This window comes from Sarcophilus harrisii, chromosome 3 (assembly GCF_902635505.1).
Source record: "Sarcophilus harrisii chromosome 3, mSarHar1.11, whole genome shotgun sequence".
NCBI classification, from domain to species: Eukaryota; Metazoa; Chordata; class Mammalia; order Dasyuromorphia; family Dasyuridae; genus Sarcophilus; species Sarcophilus harrisii.
The window spans coordinates 180932899-180955649 of record NC_045428.1 but is presented as its reverse complement, the minus strand read 5'-3'; the positions used below and the strand labels follow the sequence as shown (position 1 = coordinate 180955649).

The 22751-nt window shown below is 33.2% G+C and overlaps 1 protein-coding gene across 1 annotated transcript in view; it reads left to right on the top strand.

The window, feature by feature from the left end:
• GBE1 (1,4-alpha-glucan branching enzyme 1) overlaps positions 1–22751 on the top strand; it is a 142890-nt gene that overhangs the window by 49100 nt on the left and 71039 nt on the right. Inside the window, exons 3-5 of the mRNA XM_031958840.1 lie at positions 3653–3768; positions 14276–14401; positions 15902–16037. Coding sequence (XP_031814700.1) covers positions 3653–3768; positions 14276–14401; positions 15902–16037 — 378 coding nt within the window. The remainder of the gene's footprint in view (positions 1–3652; positions 3769–14275; positions 14402–15901; positions 16038–22751) is intronic.

Genomic DNA, 22751 nt, shown 5'->3' with positions numbered 1-22751 from the left:
CTGGGACTATCTGAAAACATTCAATGAAAGATATCAGGACAGAAGTTTGGCCTGTGTGAAGTATAAACACTTCTAGGCCATTTCTACTGTAACAGCAAATAATAAGCCCTGGGGCTTGCTGGGTTGGGAGATAGCCCTGGCCCTCATCCACAGAAATTTTTGCCTCCCTAATAATATGGGATAATATGGAAAATTGAGGGAACCTTTGCTGATTAGGAACATCTGGCCCAGCTGGGCTGCCCAGCTGGGCCCTGGGTAAGAAGGAACCGCATACACCTGCTCATTGAGTGCAGAAGCAATAGAGCAGGGATATTCCTGGCTGATGAAACACGAGTGTGGAATTCTTGGTTTCATTTTCTAGGCCAGAGTGCAGAACTAAAGAGGAGGATCTGAGGCCAGAGGTATTTATTATTAATACTCCTACTCATGCTTCAGGTTTAAAAGTGATTATGCCAACATTCTGCTACAAATTAAAAAAAAAAAAGTGAGCAGGCAAAAGAGAAAAACCCAACCATAGGAAATTGTTGAGAATAGAGAAGACTAGGTTTATCTTTAGAAGAGAATACTGAAGTCACTTGCCCAAAAGGAATCCATAGAACTAAAGGGAGAAATAACAACAACAACAAAATAAGAATGATACAAGAAAAAGAAGATTATGAAAAGAAAGTCAACCAACTAAAAGGAGATCTATATGTATATATATAATTTGGTGAGTCAATTGCGCTTCAGTGAAATGCTCATTGGAGTCACACAACTAGTAAGTGTTAAGAGTCTGAGTTTGAACTCATCCTCCTGACTTCAGGGCCAGTGCTTTATCCACTATTCATCTAGTTGCCCCAAGATCCAGCATCTTAAGGAAGAAAATGACTCCTTGAAAACTACAATTGGGCAAGGAGAAGTCAGCAAAGTCATGAGACTAAGAAATAATAAAATAAAATATAAATAATGAAAAAATGGAAGAGAATGGAGACATCTCATAAGAAAAATAACATCTGGAGAACAGATATACCTGAAGGCTATAATAAAAAAAATCTTTAAACACTAATACAATAAGTAAAGTAAATCGTTCTGAAATGTTAGAAGGGAAAGTAGAAATAGAAAAAAAATTCATCAATCACGTTTTGAAGGAGATCTTTGAGGAAAATTAACAAGAGCATCATATCCAAATTCTCAAACCCCAAGTTTAAGGAGAAAATATGAGCAAAAAAAAAAAAAAATAACAATTCACATATGGTGAAGCTACAATGATAATCACACGAGACCTAATGGGATACATTAAAACACTACAGGTCTTGAAAATAATATATATCAAAGAGCAAAAATATGCCCAGCAAAGTTGAGTATAATCCTTAATGGGGAAAAAACAGATATCCAGTGAATTGCCAGCCTTTCAGAATTTTGTGTTAAAAGACCTCAGAGTAATAGAAAATTTGACTTTTAAGATTCAAGAGAAAAAAAGGTAAATCTAAATTAATTTCAAGGTACTCAAATCGGACAAACTTTATATTTTTTATGTGGAAATGTAAACCCTGTGTTCAAGATTGTCATTAGTAATTGGGTAGTTCAAAAGAAAAGCTGGGGTAGAGCTGAGTATGATGTGATTTGAAAAAATAAAACTGTAGGAAAAGGTAAAAGTAGTAATTGTGTCATATGAATGAGTTATGAGAGCAAAAATTTACACAATAATTAGACAGGAGAGATGGGCTGGTAGTTCTGGAATTCTACTCACATCAGGAATGAGTTAAGAGGGCACACACAAATACATAGATACACATGTTTGTATCTAGAACGGTATAAAAGTCTTCTAAATTTACAAATAAGATGGAGAGGGAAAAGGACGAAGGGGAGTAAAGAAGGTTGTGTAGAGCAGAGGAATGGAGTAGAGAGGAAAGGAAAAGGTGGGAGGAGAGGATAAGGGAATCCTTAGGAAAAGGGTAGGTTAAGTAGGCAAGGTAGCAGGGATAGGGAGCAAAGGAGTCAGGGATAGGCACTAAGAGATCCACACAAACATAATATTGATCAGAAGCAGAGTCTATTAGAATAAACAAATAGCTGATGTAATAGTCATTGGTCTTAGACAAAGTTAAAACTATAACAGATTTGATGAAAAGAGAAAAAAATAAGGAAACTACCATCTCTTTTATCAGTTATTTTAGACAAAGTAACTAGATAGTATAAGGTTGGAATATTAGAATGTTGTAGGAAATAATGCGTTGGTGGATTTAGAAAAAAAATCTGAAGACTTGGACATGTGAAGATGCTACGCACATTCAGAGAAACAGGACAAATAATACATACATATATATTTTATATATATATACACACACATATATGAATGTGCATGTGTATATATGTTTATTGATATTTGTTCATATCAATGTATGCACATACATACATGTAGATACATATTAATATATCTGTGATTAATTATAGCCTTCTTGGGGGAGTGAGGAGAAAGAAAGGAGTAAAAAGAATAAAGTAAAAAGTGCGCAGCAAAAAAACAAAAGAAAGCTATAAGGAAGCAAAGACGAACTACTCTGAACACAATGTGTAATATTAATATAGTTTTCTTAAATGGAAATTTACTGTCTTATATTTTGAATCCTCTTACCTATTATATATTTAAGTTTTATGTTAATTAACAATAAATTTGTTTTAGCCAACAGGTAAATAGCAAGCATTTAAGAGAGAGGAGGGAGTGAAAAAGGGAGGGTGAAAAACAGGAACATTAAAGGAGAGATAAAATTAATAATAACACACTCTGGAATTATTGGTTAATTTTAGAAAGGAAAAAAGAGGAAAATTAAATAAGCAGTATCAAAAATGAAAAGATGAATGTGCCACTAATAAAGATGAAATTAAAATAGGTATTAGAAATTTTCTTGCCCAATTACAAGCCAGTAAAACTGACAATTTAAGTGAAATGGATGAGTATTTGCAAAAATACAAAATGTCCAGATTAATAGAACAGTATTCACTTCCATCTTTTTATGGATTCTCTGACTCTACAATTTTTCAAAAGCCTATTTAAAGGTGTTGGGGAAACAGCTTGAGAAGACCCAGATATTACTCGGCCATCTTTGCTCTTTCTCCCATTTCACAATTACTTAATTCTGTTTTCCCAAAGATGCTGGGAGGTAGTTTTTAGTATTTTTTATAAGATATAGGTAAAAAGCTCTAGTCATTCTCTATAATTGTTCTCTATGCTTGAAGTATACATCCCCCTTTATCTCAGCCTCCTGGCTTTTTAACTTCCAAGTAAAAATCTTATCTTCTGAAAGAAATCTTTCTCATTTCCTTTTTAATTCTTTTGCTTTCACTTAGAATTATTTATCTACCATGTATATTTGCTTGTTTGTATATATTTATTTGCTTATTGTTTGCTTTATTAGATTGCAGTTTCTTAGAGCACGAGTACTGTCCTTTTTTGTGTTCTTAATGCTTAATACATTTGGTGTATAGAAAATGCTTAATATTTTTTGACTTACTCCTAAATATTTCCTACTCTACATATATTTTCCTTTTTGCAGTTTATTAATTTGTTTTAGGTATTACATAATATAAAAATCTTATAAATATTCTATAACATTTATTGGCTTGCTAATAATGAACTGTGGTTAGTTTTTTTTTCTTTTTTTTTTTTTGTTTACAGATGGTTGGAATCCATTTTCTTATCCATATAAAAAACTTGAATATGGGAAATGGGAACTCTACATCCCACCCAAGAATAATAAATCTTCAGTTGTGCCTCATGGATCAAAGTTAAAGGTATTGTCTTTCTAATTATAACTATAATTACGTATTCAATTCAATAAACATTTATTCAAACACCTACTTTAAGAATAGGATTTTGTTTGGGATTTAACAGAAGCCAGAGAGGTCAGTAGGAGGAATGAAAGAGGGAAATTTTTCAGATATGAGGGACATCTATGGAAAATACCTTATTCTGAGAGATGAAGATGAATTTTGTTTATGGAATGGCTAGGAGATCAGTGTTACTAGATTGAAAAGTATGTGTTGAATTTATTTGTTTATTAATTTTAACTATGTGTGGAACAGGTGCTAGACTCCTTTACCCAAATTGACTACTCGGACATCTTCAGATTCAAAGAGGAAGCATTTATTCGGTTCTTGCAAGGAGAGGTTGAAGCACACTTGAGCAGACATAGAACCTCTCAGCTCCTATCTCCCAGCATTGTGCTTGGCCTTGCAAGCCAGATATAGCGAATTTGGTTAAATAGCAAAAGACCCAAGTCTTTATTGGTTGGACTGAAAAACCATTGACTGGTGGTCAGTGTTTACTTACTGTTGGTCATCTTCCTGCCCCACAGCCCTCTAAGAATAGGGATCATGCCATTTAGGCTGACTTTTCCTGTTCTATAGAATGTTAGGTCTAGATCTAGAGATCATGTGACTTCTGGCAACTTGGACCTAGAGCTTGACCTCATAGACTTTTTGAGAAATCTTCACCTGTTCCTAATCAACTACAATTATAATTAATTATTTATTAATCTTAATTATAATTATGAAGGAATTTTTCTCTTAGGCTGCTAAAGTTTGATTTTTTGGTATGTGTGTCCTTTCCCAAATAACATGGAGAAATTGCCATTTATTTTAATTCCATGCTTTGCTGTGGAATACAAAGATAATATGAGCAGCATACATATATCACCCTTTGCAAAAGATAATTGTTAGTGAATGAAAAGCATTTATTTATTATTTCCTCAAATAATTTGCCAAAAATTTGCCAAATTTTGCAATATTTTGCAAATATTTTGCCACATAAAGATCCTTTCCAATATTCATTTTTGTAACATTTTCTGTTCCACATTTTTCTTTCTCTCTCCCTCACCTCCCTCCTTCCCCCAAGATAGCAAGCAGTCTGATACAAATTAAACACATATAGTTCTTTTAGACATATTAACATATTTCCATTTTTGGCATGTTGTACAAAAAAAAAAAATCAAACAAAAAGGGGGAAAAAAAACCATGAGAATCAAAAAACAAACAAACAAAAAAAGTCAATTTACATTCAGTTTCCATAGTTATTTCTCTGGATGCAGATGGTAATTTTTATCCCTAGTATGTCAGTATCGTATTGAATCACCACATTGCTGAGAAGAGTCAGGTACATCACTGATGATCATCACATAACCTTGCTGTAAATTTGTACAATGTTCTTTTGGTTCAGCTCACTCAGTATTAGGTCATTTACATTTTTTACATTCTTTTGTCTTTACATTCATATACCATAACTTCTTCAGCCAATTCCCAACTGATGAGCATCCACTCAGTTTCCAGTTCCTTGCCACAAATCTTTTTGCACACGTGGATCCTTTTCTCTCTTTTATTATTTCTTTGGGATATGGACTCAGTAATGATGCTGCTGGATAAAAAGTTTTATAGTTTATGCCCTTTTGGGCATAGTTCCAAATTGCTCTCCAGAATGGTTGGCTCAATTCACAACTCCACTAACAGTGTATTAATGTTTCAATTTTCCCACATCTCCTCCAACATTTATCATTAATTATGAAAAGCATGAAATGTTCGTTCTTGGCTAAGAACTTTGCTAAATGTTGGCAGTAAAGGCATTATAAAGTTTCCATAAGTGAAAGAAGATCAGATTGTTAGATATAGAATCTCACTTGATTTAACAAGCATTTTTATTCCTAGGCTTCTCAAATATATTGTCCCTCTTTTTCTTCACTTTTTTTTTTTTTGTCTCACGTATGTACATGAATATACATGAATGTCCTATAGATAACTCATTGTTTTATCTCATAAACCTATGTCTTTTGCCTTTCTATTTCTATTGAATATGGAACTGTGCTTCTAGACACTAAGAATTTTAATTTAGGAATAATCCTTCACTTTTTTATTTTAAGTACTCCTCATATGTAATCAGTCCAAAGTTTTTTGGCTTTTTCTATTGTGGCATCTCTCTCATCCTCTCTATCTACACTGAAACCATAATTGCTTTGTTTAGACTTTCTCCTGACCTCTACTTTGATTAATTAATCATTGTCTGCATTAGTTTTGTTTGTACAAAAACTTTTTAACTTAATATAATCAAAATTATCCATTTTGTGATCAGTAATAATCTCCAGTTCTTCTTTGGTCACAAATTCTTTGCTCCTCCACAGATCTGACAGGTAAAGTACTCTATGTTCTTCTAATTTGTTTATGATATGACTTATGTTTAGATCATGAACCCATTTCGACCTTTCTAGGTTTATGGTACTAGATATGAGTCAATGCCTAGTTTCTGCCATGCTAGTGTCTAATTTTCCCAACAGTTTTTGTCAAATAGTGAGTTTTTATCCCCAAAGCTGGGGTCTTTGGGTTTGTCAAACACTAGATTACTATAGTCATTGAATATTTTGTCCTGTGAGCTTAACCTATTGTACTGATCAACTACTCTATTTCTTAGCCAGTACTAAATGGTTTTGATGATCACTGCTTTATAATATAGTTTTAGTTTGCATTTTTTCCCATGAATTCCCTTGAAATTCTTGACCTTTTGTTCTTCCAGATGAACTTTATTATTTTTTCTAGATCTGTACCATAATTTTTCAGGATTTTGATTGGTATGGCACTAAATAAGTAGATTAATTTAGGTAGTATTGTCATTTTTATTATATTCACAACAGCATGATATTTTTCCAGTTGTGTAGATCTGACTTTGTGTCTAAAGTGTTTTTTAATTGTGTTCATATACTTCCTATCTTTGCCTTGGCAGGTATAATCCCAAATATTTTATATTGTCCATAGTTATTTTAAATGGAAATTCTCTGTATCTCTTGCTGCTGGACTTTATTGGTCATATGTAAAAATGCTAATGATTTCTATAGATTTATTTTGTATCCTGCAACTTTGTTAAAGTTGTGGATTGTTTCTACTAGTTTTTTAGTTGATTCTCTAGGTAAGTATACCATCATCTGTAAAGAGTGAAAGAGTGATAATTTGGATTCTTCATTAGGTACTCTAATTCCTTTAATCTCTTTTCTTCTTTTATTGCCAAAACTAATATTTCTAATATAATATTGAATAGTAATGGTGATAGTGGGCAACCTTATTTCTTATTGGGAATGGTTCTAGTTTCACTCCATTATATATGATGCTTGGTGATGGTCTTAAATAGATACTACTGAACATTTTAAGGAAAGGTCCACTTATTCCTATACTCTCTAGTGTTTTTAATAGGAATGGGTGTTGGATTTTATCAAATGCTTTTTCAGCATCTATTGAGATAATCATATGGTTTTTTTGTTAGTTTGGTTATTGATATGGTCAATTATGCTAATAGTTTTCCTTATATCCTACTTGTTCATGGTATATTATCCTACAGATGACTTTCTGTAATCTTTTTGCTAATATTTTATTTAAGATTTTTGCATCAATATTCATTATGAAAATTGGTATATAATTTTCTTTCTCTGTTTTCATCTTCTCTGGTTTAGGTATCAGTACCATATCTGTGACATAAAAAGAATTTGGTAGGAATCCTTTCCCTATATTTTCTAATAGTTTGCATAGTATTGGAGTTAATTATTCTTTAACTGTTTGGTACAATTCACATGTAAATCCATCTGGTCTTGGAAATTTTTTCTTAGGGAGTTGATTCATAGGTTGTCCATTTCTTTTTCTGAAATGGGACTATATAAAGCAATTTATTTCCTCTTTTGTTAGTCTGGGCAATCCATTCTTTTGTTGCTATTCGTCCATTTCACTTAGATTATCAAATTTATTGACATAAAGTTGGTCAAAATAACTCTTAATTATATTCTAATTTCCTCTTCTTTGGTGAAATGATTAAGTAATCATTTAAAAACTAAATTTTAAAGTTTTATTGATCTTTTTGTCAGTTCTGAAGGACTTATTGCCCCTGCCAATTAAATGCTCTCTTCCAGCAAATAACATCTATAGCTTATTTCTCTAGGAACTTTGTCCATAATTATTAAATTATCTCAGATTTTTGCTATATAATAATCTTTCTTCAAAGGCCCAGCTTCACTTGTCCAAATCTTTATTCTTATTCATTTCATCTTTATTCTGATGGTACATAGCATCTTTGTCACACCACCATTCTACTAAATCTTTTTTCTGCCTTATGATATTTTTACACACACACACACACACACACACACACACACACACACAAACTTTGTAAAAAAGACATTGAACTTTAAATTATCTTTTAATCATTCCAGTAATGTTAATTTCCAACAGTGTTCATTTGTTATGAGTCAATATATTTATTTTTTTACTTAGATGATTTGATGTTTTGGATGTTTGTTGCTAAGTATTTATATACAACATAGAGAGATTTGTTCCTGGTGGCCAAATGTTGATAGTTTCCCTTTCTTTATTTTGTTTTGTTTTTCGTTCAAATTCATTTAGAGTTAGAGGAGTTAAGATTAGAGTTAGCATTTTAGGCCTGCAATCAGAAAGACCTAAGTTGAAACCTGACATCAGATTTTGCTGACTGACCCTGAGCAAGTCATTCATCCTCTGTTTGTTTTGGTTTTAAAATGGGGGTAATAATAGTATCTACCTATTAGACATTCATCTGATTCTGCTTGCTAGTAACTGAACTTGAATCTCTCATTTATAACACCAGTAATTCAATTAAAAATGATAGACTGAAAACTGTCTAAGAATTAGCAGCCCTTTCTCCTACTTTTTCAGAAGATATAGAACATTGACTTATTGGTTAATTATTGATAAATAGTTATTAATACAGTGTTTAGAACTCGCCAAAATATGTCATAATCCTCACTTGTTCTCCTTTTTCTCCATCTCCTCTTTCTCTTTACTCTTCTCCCTTTCTTTCTTGTCCATCTTCTTTCTATTCTTTCTCCTCCTCTAGTTCTAGAATGGCAGATATAGTTTATTATCAGGATTATATTTAAAGCATGCACTTTACTGGTAACTTTATCATGTAAGCATCACTTATATTCTATAAGGGGGTATGAGAATGAGACTTTTGTATAATGGCTTTTTTATTTTCAAAATATATTCAAAGAGTTTTTAACAGTCTAGCAAAATCTTGACTTCCAGATTTTTTCCCTGCTTTCCCCCCCATCTTCTTCCCTTAGACAGCAAGTAATTCATATATTTTAAACATGTGGAATTCTGTTGGTGTTTTTCTCGTCTTTAAAATAATAATAAGATGGTTCTCTCTGAAAGAGAAGGTTTTCTCGGGGAGGTTTTCTGGAGGTAGTCTTGGTTTTACTTGAAGGTAAATAATCACCTAAAATCGCATCCAGCTAATAAAAGTTCAGATCTTTTATTGTGTCCTTCAATATAGCCCGATTAGCTCAGGGGCCTATCTCTCTGCTAGGTTCCAAGAGCTCTTGCAGCTTTGTCCTTGGCTTCTGCCTCTGCTTTCTTCAGCCTCTAGCCATCACCAAGTTGGAAGATGCAATGAATCTCTCTTGCCTCAAAGATAGGGCTTGTGGGCTTCCTCCCAGAGTGCTCCTCTCCGACCGCTGGGAATGTTCCCAAGTAACTCCTCTCAGCTCTAAGAGCTTCCTGTATATATATGATCTTCCAAAGGTTAACTCCTCCTTCTGGAGAGAGAGGGATTCTGGGTTATCTCCCAGAGTGCTCTCTAGTCCTAAGAATTTCAAGGGAGGTGTGAATTCGTATATCTCATACTAATCCCTGAAATCTCCCAAACGTGTGAACTCCATTGAGTACTTAGATACATATGAGCTCTCTAAAGGTGTGAACACAAGCATCATTTCTATCAGTTGTACTTAGTATCTTGTTTCAAGTTCTGACCCAAAATATCTCTTTCTAAGATCAAATCAATCACATTGAACCATGCCAAATTAGATAATTATTGTCTCTATCAACTCCAATGGCTTAACAGTTTGTAAAGATTCCAACAGAATTCTTCTATACATATTTCTACATTAATTATGCTGCACAAGAAAAATCAAATCAAAAAGTAAAAATGAGAAAGAAAAACAAAAAAGGTGAAAATACTATAGTGTGATCCACATTCAGTCCCCACAGTCTTCTTTCTGGATATAGATGGTTCTTTCTATCACAAGTCTATTGGAATTGGCCTGGACCCCCTCATTGTTGAAAGAGTCAAGTCCATCACAGTTGATCATCACATAATCTTCTTTTTGTACTGCCTAGAAAAAAGTTATTCCTTTCTATGTCCATTTAATTTTCTCCAATTTTCTTGTTTTCCTATTTTCTAAAATTCTATTTACCTCTTTAACTTGTTTTTTATTTATCTTGTGGTTAGATTTATCTAGTTCTGATAGAAGGAAGTTTTGATCCCTCATTTGTATAATTTTGCTATTTTTTTCTTCTTGTAATCTCTTAACTTCTCTAGGAATTTAGATGGTGTATGACTTAGTGGTATATATGTTTAGTATTGATATTACTTCATTATCTGTGGTACCTTTTAGCAAGATGTAGTTTCCTTCCTTATTTTGCTTTTTCTTGATCTGAGATCAGGATTGCTATCCCTGGTTTTTTTGGTTTGTTTGTTTGTTTTTTAACTTCAGAGAAAGCATAATAGATTCTGCTCCAGCCTTTTACCTTTATTTTGTATATATCTCTTTGCTTGGAGTTGTCACAACTAGTCTGCTGATCTACTGGCTTCTGAACCAGGACAGAGTAGCCAGTGCTACTGTATTTTGACTAATAGCCTCCCACTAGATTTCCCCAAGTGGCGCTTCTCTGCCCTGAACCTCACTGTGCTGGACTGTGTCCCACCTCGACCTTGCCCAGTTGCCCAGTTGAGACCTTTCCTGAAATCCTCCCAGAATATCATCTGCTGGAAATTTATCTATAGTTTATCAGGATTGCTTTGGATCACTGAATCACTGAGAAGAACCAAGTCTTTCATGGTTGATCATCATAGTCTTGATGTTTCTGTTCTGCTGGTTCTGCTTGTTTAGCCCAGCATCTTTTTATGCACCTCTTTCCATATCTTTCTAAAATCAGCTTGTTCATGATTTTTTATAGAACAGTAATATTCCATTACCTTCATATACTACAAGTTTTGCAACCCCAAGTGATCTAATCATTTTCCAATACTTTGCTACCACAAAAAAAGCTGCTACAAAGATGTTTGCATATATAGGTCCTTTTCCCTCCTTTATGATTTCCTTGGAATACAGACTCAATAGTGGCACTGCTGGATCATTGACTATGCATTGTTTTATAGCCTTTTGAGCAAAGTTCCAATTAACTATCCTGAATGGTTGGATCATTTCCCAATACTACCAACAATATATAAGGGTTCCAGTTTTCCCATAACTTTTGCAACTTGTATCATTATCTTTTCCTGTCATCTTAGCCAGTCTGGGTTGTGTGAAATAGTACCTTATAATTGTTTTAATTTTCATTTCTCTAAATCATTAATGGTTTAGAGCATTTTTTATATGGCTATAGATGGCTTTAATTTTGTCATTTGAAAATTGTGTTTATCTCCTTTGACCAATTATCAATTGGAGAATGATATATTCTTATAAATCTGACGCAGTTCTTTATTTTAGAAATGAGAACTTTATCAAAAGCATTGGCTATAATTCCCTCCTCCCCCCCAGCTTTGTACTTCTCTTTTAATCTTTTTTTGTATTAGTTTTCTTTATACAAACCCTTTTTAATTTAATATAATTTCTCTAGTTCTTTTTTGGTCATAAATTCCTCCTTTCTCAAAAGATCTGATAGGTAAATTATCCCTTGCTCTCTTAATTTGCTTATGGTATCACACTTTATGCCCAAATCATATACCCATTTTGATCATATTTTGGTGAGGAGGATGAGATGTAGGTCTATGCTGAGTTTCTGACCTATTATTTTTCAGTGTTCCCAGAAATTTTTGTGAAATAATGAGTTCTTATCCCAGAAGCTAGAGTTTGGGGATTTATCAAATGCTATAATCATTGATTATTGTGTCATGTGTATCTAATCTATTCCACTGATCCACCACTCTGTTTCTTAGTACGAATTGGTTTTCTTTCTTTTTCAGTTATATGCCCATTGTTACAATTTCTTTGGGAGAGTTCAGACCCTTTTACTGTATGCTTCCAGATTGATATATAGTCAACAGCAATAGGTATGGTACCTATGTATTTGAAAATCACATTTTCCATTCAGCTCTGGTCTTTGCATCATGGATAATTGAAAATCCTCTGACATTGAATAACTATGTCTTCCTCTGAAGCATTGTCCTCAATTTTGCTGGGTAGGTGAGTATTGGTTGTAATCCTAGCTTCATTGCTCTCTGGAATATGATATTCCAAGCCCTTCAGTCCTTGAAGGTAGAGGTTGCTAAATCTTGTATTATCTTGAATGTAGGTTCACTATACTTGAACTGTTTTTTTCTGGATGTTGCATTATTTTATCCTTGACCTGAAAGTTCCCAGATTTGGCTATAATATTCCTGGAAATTTTTATTTTGGGATCTGTTTCTGGAGGTGATTGGTGGATTCTTTCAATTTCTATTTTATCCTCTGGTTCCAGAATATCAGGACAGTTTTCCTTGATAATTTCTTGAAAGATGATATCCGGGTTCTTTTTATGATCATGACTTTCAGGTTGACCAGTAATTTTAAAATTGCTTCTCCTGATTTTCCAGGTCAGTTGTTTTTCCAATGAGATATTTCACACTTTTTCTTTCTTCATTTTTTTGGTTTTGCTACCTTAATTCTATTTTTTAAGATATTATTTTCTTCATTGAGTCAGTTTTGCTTTTTAAGGCATTCTTCTTCTTACTAGCTTTTTGTATTTCCTTTTGCTCCTCTCTTAATTCCTTCCCTAATTTTTCTTCTCTCTCCTCCTTGATTTTTAAAGTCCCTTTTGAGCTCTTCCTTGCTTGGCTTGAACCAGTTATTATTTTCTTGGAGGTTTTGGATGTAGGAGCTTTGATTTTTGTCATCATCTTCTGAATGTGTGTTTTGATCTTCCTTGTCATCATCATAACTTTCAGTGGTGAGAACCTTTTTTTGTTTTCTGCTCATCTTCCTAAATTCTAACTCTGCTTTTAACTCTTTGTTAAAGTAGGTCTTTTGTTTCCAGGGTGGAAGGTGCAACTGCCCCAAGATTCAGCAATTTTGTGCAACTTTTTTCAGAAATCCTTCTGGGAATCTGATCACAAGTACTTTTTTCTGTCCTGGATAGTGTTAGATGTGTCCCTATTGTACTTTGCTGGACAGGGCTGGAAATTTTGTTTATATTTTTCCTTTTCAACTACACTATTGAATCTTTTTTCCTGTTTTCTTTGACATCTTTTTAAACTTTTTAAGGCTTTTGAGACCCTTTCACATTTTTCTTTGATGCTTTTCATGTGGGCCTTTTAACATTGTTGTCCTCTTTTGAGTTTGTGTTTTCTTCTCCTCTGTCATCAGAGTAGCTCTTTTTGGTCTGGTTTTCTGTTGTGGTGGTGGTGTTTGTGGTTTTGTGTGTATATGTGTGTTTGTGTGTATGTATTTTGTTCATTTTTTTTCAGCCTATTCAGACTTTTAAAGTTGGCTTCAGCTACTGCAGTAGATAAGGAACTTTTTGTCCCAAGTTTTTTGAGACTTTGATGTGGAGTTTCCCATGGGACCTCAACTTTCTCATGGGGTCTGTTGCACTTTCCTGGGAGTGGAGGGGAGGGTTCTCTCTGTTGGCTTGTGTTGTCAAAGTTAATAGAATCTAGCTGCTGCTCTTCTATGTTTGGGGAATTCATCCTTTTAGTTTTCCTGAAATGTATCCTGTATCCTCTATATGCTCACTACTACCTGGTCTTTTTGGGCTCTGGGCATCTGGTTACTGCCCTGCTGTGTCAGGCCTCTTATCTTGCCCCTTGTCCTGCTCCCTGCAGCCAGGAGGTCTGTGCCAGGGAGTGCTCGGCCTAATTACTGACCTATTTTGCCATGTCTTGGGACTGGGAATTGTGCTGATGTACTGCAATTATGGGATCTCAGAGCTGACTTGGGCTGGATATTAGAGTATTAAGGCCTTACTGCTTACTTGCTGGAGCATGGACTATTGCTGTCTTACATATTATGGAGTCTATAGACTCCACCTGCGCTGACATATACTCCCTTTTTACTGTAGTGAGATAAATCTGCTGACCTTCTTAAGTTATCTTAGCCTGGAAAAATTTTCATCTCACTATTTTGTCGGTTCTGTTTCTCTAGAATTTATTTTGAGGCATTATTTTATAATTATTTGGCAGAGTTCAGGCAAGTTACTGCCTTTGCTGTCTTTCTTCTGTTCCAACTTTCAAAAAAATATAATAACTTTATTTTATTTTTAGGTGGTTATAACTAGTAAAAGTGGAGAAATCCTGTATCGCATTTCACCATGGGCAAAATATGTGGTTCGTGAAAGTGATAATGTGAATTATGATTGGATGCAATGGGATCCAGAAAATCCTTATCAAGTAAGAGTGGTATATTTTTTAAGATGAGTATTATTTTCCATTCATTTTTTGCAATTTTTGTGATGGAATTGAGTTCCATTCAATTTTGCATTACCTTCATTGTTTAATTTTCTATTATCATTACATATAGGGTAAATTTTATATAATCCTAATTGTATATAACACTGCCATTTTAGAGGTTGGCTACAAGTTTAATTGATTTCTGTATTTATTTATATGTAATCATAGAATTTAAGAGGAGCTATCTATTCTAACCTATACCTAAACCACAATCCCATCTAAAATGTAACCGAATATCCAGATTTTCCTTGAACTGCAGTGAGGCAGAACTTATTGTCTCCTGAGAGAGCTTTCTAGGTCCTTTATTAACTTTGTAAACTTTATATAAATTATATATATATATATATATATAAATTAGTGTGTGTGTATATATATATATATATATATATATATATATATATAGTAATCCCTCAATAAAAATAATATCAAATACAAATAAGTTATTTCTGTCATACTCTAAAGTGAAAATTTTTTGGATGTAGCTTTTTCTCATTGGTTACTTCTGAAAAATGACTAGGATCTAGAAGAATTTTAAATTCCAGATATTAGTGGGGAGAAATAGCCTTTAAGCCCATGATTACTTATACCTACCTTCAACTTAAACTTTTAAAATAGTTCTTGCTCCAAGAATGGTTCTGTGTAAGTATATATTGGGGCTTGAATTGGGAATTTTGACTGGGATTGAGGAGAGAGGATAATACTAAAAAACATCAAAGCTGGACATTAGGTATTGCTAAAGTAGCCACACTACCCCCAGAATAGAGTAAAAATTCTTGGACTTAGTTGCATTTATCAGAGAAATGGACAATCCAACAGGGGAGAAAGGAAAACTTATCTTTAAGGTTTTGGAGTTTTTGTAAAACCCTCTCTTCACAACTTATTTGTTGTATTATAAAAGTAGTTCTTTATTGAGGGATGTTCTATGAACTGCTTTCTTTTTTTTTTGTTTGTTATAATTATATAACTATATGGATATTTCTTTTCTTGACTTCTCTAAATGAGCTTACAACTGATTTAATTCTTAACAAAGAAGACTACAAGCAGACTTAGGGATCTAATAGAAATAGTAGTACAATTTTAAAGAGTTACATTCTTAGAAACAGGGAATCTCAATTATTGATTTCATTAATTGGAATATTGTGTGTGTTTCTTGTGTATCTTTGAAACATTCTGCTTCTACATTATTTTGTTTGTTTAATGTTTCTTATTTGCCCTAGGAACGATTCCAACTACATCAATACAATCCTGATCATTATTAATTATTAGATTATTAATAAGACTATCAACAGGAATTAAAATAATCCTGTTATCATAATTGTTCAAAACTTTAATGTTGTAAAAGATGCTTTTTTTTTTTTTTTTTGGCCTGGAGTAATTTATTTTAAAAATATCAAATTATTCTTAGATTACTTTCTAATGTAATACTCTGTATATTTGTAGTTCAAGCATTCTCGTCCCAGGAAGCCAAAAAGTCTAAGAATCTATGAATCTCATGTAGGAATTTCTTCTTCTGAAGGAAAAATAGCTTCATATAAACACTTTACATGCAATATTCTACCTAGAATTAAGGACCTTGGTAAGTAATAACTGTTGATTTTAATTCAGATAAAATTTTAATGAGTGGCTACAGAAGCCAATTAGAAATATCTTTTTTCGAGTTGAAATTAAATGTATAGTGAAAGCACATTTCATTTTAGGCTTTTGAAATTGTCTTGTAATAGGGATAGTGTAGAACAAAGAAGTGAACTAACATGTAAAAAGTTATTTTTTTTTTCAATTTAAGTTGTATGATGTGATACTTTAAATAAAATAGAAAAATATACATATTATTATTATTTGTATATGAGGTACCTTTTTCTAAGTAGTAAGAAGTTGATTGCATGCAGTTTATTAAAGCTTAATCCCATTAGTGCCAATTTAATGTTTTGGAGTTGAGTAACAATATGTGTTAGAATGAATATGGCCTATATCCTAGTATTTGGATAATTTAATGCTTAATTGTTGTTCCTTTTACATTTACTTTCAGAAGGCTCGTTGGCAATTTCAGAATTTTATTAGCATCCTTTTTAATGATTAGGTAGGGGGGAATAAATAATAGATGAGATTTTTTTTGTTTTGTTTTAGGCAACTTGTAAAATTTGGTCTGAAAGAAAAGATTGAACATCTAGAATTTAATTTTGAATTACTTATTAATTTAAAGTAGATAATATTGTTTAAAGCAAACAAGAAGTTGTCTATAATAGCAAAAGGTGAGTGAATAAACTTAGACAATTTAATATTAAAGTATGTAACATAGGTGATAATTAAGTTCTGCACTTTGTGTAAACCCTTAAGTTATTTTTTTCAGAACTCAATAGTCATTTAGTCATCAAGTCATTTAGTACATCACATTTCTAAACGAAATTCCTTCTTCAATAGATTTAACATAACCTCTTTTTTATTACTTATTATGCTGCTAGACTTGCTTTGGAATCTTTGAGCATTGTACTGGTTGAGTGGAGGAAGTATGGAAAAAAAAGAAAAAGGAGAATCTGTGGTTGTCAAGGGGAATCAACTTCATGGCTGACTTTGTAAATTTATAGAGAAATATGAGTCCAATGACTCATCTCTGAAGAGGCTACAGAGAGAAAAGAAAGTGTTATTAAGTTTGTTCATGGCTTGAATTTCTCACTTATCTTTTAATTCTTTTGACTTGATTTCTTAACTCTGAAACATACAGATGCAGTAAATAAATTAACACTTGGTAATGTTAGGTGAATTCCTAGTCAGGTTACACAACAAATATTTGTGGGTACTATCACTCCAAAACCAATTCAGAGGCTTGATTTAGTGCTAATTTGAGGGATGTCAGGAAGAGCTCAAATAGGTATGTGTATCCTCTCCAGTTGGATGAAATTCATTCATTCACTTTTGTTCAGAATTTCATATATTTGAATATCTTGCATTTATGAGATGTATCAACAAGGACTATTTAGGACTAGAATATGTTTTAATACATCTTTTTAAATGTGCTTCACTGTCATGAACTTAAGATTCTATGTGAGATTTGGAAACAGCTTCTCTTAATGTAGAACAAGATTGCTTTAATTCTAATTGCTGCCATGTTACTCTGTTGATTTATATTCGGTATACACTTCTCTGAACTCTTAAATATGTATCATATAATAAATTGATCACATTTCTTTTTTCCTTTATTTCTCCAGTTTTCTTTTGAACTTAAATTCTTTCCACCACAGTGAATTTGGATTTGGAGTTCAGTATCTTGGGTTGAATTTTGGCTTGGCCTCTTAGTGCCACTATGAATTTGGATAAATCACAGAATTTGAGAATTGGAAGAGAACAGTTTCTATCTAGTCCAATACATAGATAAAAAGGATTCCCACTTCATCATCCTCAGAGATGACTGTGAGCCCATTCCATTTTTAGTTAGGAAGCTTATTCTGAAAGTATTTCTAAATTTCTTTCATTGTAATTTCTATTCATTGTTTTTAGTTCAGCTTACTGGATCCAAATGGAACTAGTCAAATCTATCTTGCACAAGACAGACCTTCCTATACATAAAGACAACTCTCATGTCCACCCAGACTTTCTTCTTCAGACTATCTATCCCCAGTTCCTCATATGACATGGATGTAAAACATTTTCTTTTTTTTTTTTTTTTTTTTAAATGATTGTGTACACTTGCTACCTTATCAGTATTCCTCAAGCCATGAATTCAAGATCTGGATGTATATTTCAAATGAAGTTAAATGAAGTAGAATAGAGTGAAACTATTCTCTCCTTGTTTGAAGCTCCACCTTTCTTAATAGAGCTCAAGATTATTTCAGCTGCATTTTTGGAAGGGGTGGGTCTAGAAGTATAGTTTGGGATGGGGAGAGAAATAAATGTATCATTGTATCAAAATGTATCAGAGAATGGAATTTGTATTTCTGGATCACAACTTATAGGGTTGATTGATCATAATGTTGACTCTTAATGAGCTTTCAGATTACTACCAACTGCTGTTGATACATGCCTCTCCCATCTTTACTTGTAAAGTGATTTTTTTTTAATGCATGTACAAGATGCACATGTATGTATATATTTTTTTTAATGCATGTTCTTATTCCTGTTAAATTTCTTATTAGTTTTGGACTGATGCTGTAGCCTTGCAAAATTGGTTTGGATCCTGATTTTATTATTCAATGCATTAACTCTCTATTCAGGTTTTTAAAATGTTAAACATGCATAGAGTAAATTGCTGAAATACTTCACTTGAAATTTTTTTCCGCATTGACATTGCACTATTAACAAGCCACTCGTTAAATCTAGATAAACCACCAGTTCAGGATCCATATAATAATATTGGCTTATCGGTATCTTTTCCTCCTCTTCACAAGAATAGCTTGAGATACTAGTTACTGGCTTTGTCTTGGTAGGTAGACTCCCAAATATTTTATATCATCTATATTTATTTTTAAATGGATTTCTTTTTCTATATCTTGCTTCTGGATTTTGTTGGATAACATACAGAAATGCTAATGATTTATGTGGGTTTATTTTCTGTCCTGCAACTTTGCTAAAGTTGTTAATTATTTCTAGTAGTTTTTTTATTTGACTCTTTGATTCTCTAAATATACCATCATATCATCTGCAAAGTGATATTTTTCTTATTACCTACTTTAATTCCTTCAATTTCTTTTTCTTCTCTTAATTGCTAAAGCTAACATTTCTAGTACAATATTGAATAGTAGTAGTGATAATGCTCAATCTTCTTTCACCAGATAGATGCAACTGATCATTTTAATGAAAATTACATTTATTTCTGTGCTTACTAGTGTTATTAATAGGAATGGATGTTGGAATTTTTCAAATGCCTTTTCTGAATCTATTAATATAACCATAATCTTCCTTTCCTCCCTCTTCTTTATCTTCCTTTTTTCCTTTTTCCCCATTTTGGGACATTTAATATTGAACTCTGCCTGAGGTACAGGGGATTCTTTCCTTAGTTTCTGGGACTCTTTCCTTAATTTCTTGTGCAGCTTTGAGTCTTGGCTTTGAGTACAGAGGTCCCTTGTGTTTGTTGTCTTGTTCAAAACAGAGGCTAGCCTGCCCTAGTCTTGCCTGTTGTTGCTTGATTTCCTGGGTGGTTGATTAGTTTTCTGTACTGGGACTGGAGACTGTTCCATTCATCTGCTCTGTTCCTTAGCCAACTGAGGTTCTGATTGCTGATATGCTGTGATTTAAGAACCTCTCACTAGCTTTTCCTGAACACTGTCTGAGCTGGGTTAAACATTTCTTTCACCCGAGTGAGACTAGCCTTTCTTATTAAAGTCCTTCTAATCTCCCTTAAGCTGAAGAATAGTTTCATTTTCTCTCTTCTTAAACTTTGTCATTCCTGACTGTGCAGAGGCATGAATTCATGTGGTTTTCAAGGGAAACTGGGAAAGCTCAAACAGGATTCTGGTTTTATTCTACTTATCTTGGCCTAAGACTTGTTTCTTAAAACTATTTTTGTGTGTTCATAGATTGACCTTAAGCATATCTAGTTAAAAGTTTATCGGGGGAAGGGTTGCTGGAGCCAAGATTGTGGAGAGGATACATATATCTATTTGAGCTCTTCCTGACATCCCTCAGATCAGCACCAAATCAAGCCTCTGAACTGGTTTTGGAGTGACAGTACCCACAAATATTTGGAGTGTAACATTTCTAGCAGAAGATACTATGAATGACTGCAGAAAAGGTCTGTTTCAATCGGGCATGGAGGGAGGTGGCCGAGCGCAGGCACAGTGCAGAGATTCAGGCTTCTGTGGGGTCCAAGCACCAGGGAATCTACCAGGAGAATCCACAGCAGTGTTGGCTAATCTGTCCTGGTTGCAAGCTGATGGATCAGCAGATTAGCTGTGAGACCTCCAACACAGCTTGAAGATGCAAATAATGAGCCTCTGAACTCCAGAATAATGCAGAATTTGGCTATACCTACCCAGCATGAAGAGTCAGCAGCCGACCCAATGCAGCCACTGTCACCTATAGAGGAAGCTTGGACAATCTCCCCTTTGCCATAAAAGCAGACCTCAGCCTTTAAAAAAAAAAAAAATGAGCAAAAAAAGCAAAAAATAACTCTAACCATAGATAGTTTTTTATGGAGAAAGAGAAGAACATACCTGAAACCTTGAGGACACTAAAAGCAAATTATTTCCAGATGAAGCCCCAAAGGGTGATATGGGTTGGTTCTCATCTCACAAGACTCTCTTGAAAAATTCAGAAAGGATCTTAAAATAGAGTTAGAAGAAAAATGGGCAAAGGAAATGAGAGCATTGCAGGAAAATTTGGAAAAGGAAACACAAAAAATTATCTAAAGAAAATGCCTTACAAAATAGATTTAGTGAAATGGTAAAAGCATATAATCCCTTTTACAAGGAGTTTTGATTTGATTTGACAAAATGGAAAAAGAAAACAACTCTTTGAAAAACAGAATTTGTGACATGGAAAAAAAATCCATTGAACAAAACAACTCATTTATAAATTCAATTGGCCAAATGTAAAAAGAGCTAAAAAAGGGTAATTGAAGAAAATAATTCACTAAAAATTAGAATTGAACAAATGGAAACAAATTACTTAAAGAAACATCAAGAATCAGTTAAACAAAATAAAAAAGAAGAAAAATCTAAAATCCCTCATTGGAAAAACAACTAACCAGGAAAATAGATCAAGGAGAGACAATTTAAGGATTATTGGATTTCCTGAAGATAATGAGGTAAATTACATCTCATAAAGAGGTGAAGAAGACCTATTATAATTGAGGGAAAGAAAGAAGGGGTATGAACATTGTATGAATCTTACTCTCATCAAATTTGGTTGAGAGAGAATATCAAATATATTTAGCTTCACAGAGAAACTTGTCTCATCCTATAGGGAAGTGGGAAGAGAAAGAGGAAAGGAAAGCAGGAGAATAGAAAGAAAAATACTTAAACCGAAGTAGTTGAGGAAGGGTGGTAAAAGTGGAGGGCTGTTTAAAGGAGGTAGTGGTCAGAAGAAAAATAACTGGGAAGGAGGGAAAGGGGGAAAGAAAAGACAAAAGCATAATTTGGGGAAAAGGTGGTGGGAAATACAAAATTAATCATTTTAACTGTGAATGTGAATGGGATGAACCTCTCCCATAAAGTAGAAGCAGATAGCACACTGGATTAAAAGCCAGAATCCTACAATATGTTGTTTATAAGAAACACATTTTAAGCAGAGTAAAGGTAAAAGGCTGGAAAGGAATCTGTTGTGCATCAAATGAAGTAAAAAAAAAAAAAAAAAAAAAAGGGGGTAGCAATCCTGATCTGAGATCTAGTAAAAGCAAAGGTAGATCTAATTAAAAGAGATAAGAAAGAAAGCTATATTATTAAAGAGTACCATAGATAATGAAGCAATATCAATACTAAACATATGCGCCACATGGTGGTGTATCTAAATTCCTAAAGGAGAAGTTGGTTGTAGCCAAAGCAGTTCTTAGGGGAAGTTTTATGTCTAGATGCTTACTTTCATAAAATAGAGAAAGAGAAGCTCAATGAACTGAGCATGGAACTAAAAAAGCTTGAAAAAGCACAAATTAAAAACCCCCAATTAAATTCCAATTTTGAAATTCTGAAAATAAAAGGGGAGATTAATAAAATTGAAAGCAAAAATAATTGGACTAATAAACAAACCTAAGAGCTGTTTTTATTTATTTATTTATTTTTATTTTATTTTATTTATTTATTTTTATAACTTTTTATTGACAGAACCCATGCCTCAGTAATTTTTTGCAACATTATTCCTTGCACTCACTTCTGTTCCGACTTTTCTTCTCCCTCCCTCCCTCCACCTCCTCCCTCAGATGGCAAGCAGTCTTTTATATGTTAAATATGTCACAGTATATCCTAGATACAATATATGTGTGCAGAACCTAACAGTTCTCTTGTTGCATAGGAAGAATTGGATTCAGAAGGTAAAAATAACCTAGGAAGAAAAACAAAAATGCAAACAGTTTACGTTCATTTCCCAGTGTTCTTTCTTTGGGTGTAGCTGCTTCTGTCCATCATTGATCAATTGAAACTGAGTTAGATCCTAAGAGCTGGTTTTATGAAAAAAAAAAATAGATTAACTTTTAGTTAATTTGCTCAGGAAAAGGAATGAAGAAAATCAAATTGTTAATATCAAAATTGAAAAGGGTGAACTTTCCCCCAATGAAGAGGAAATTAGAGCAATAATTGGGAACTATTTTGCCCAACTGTATGCCAGTACATATCTAAATGAAACAGAATGAATATTTATAAAAATATAA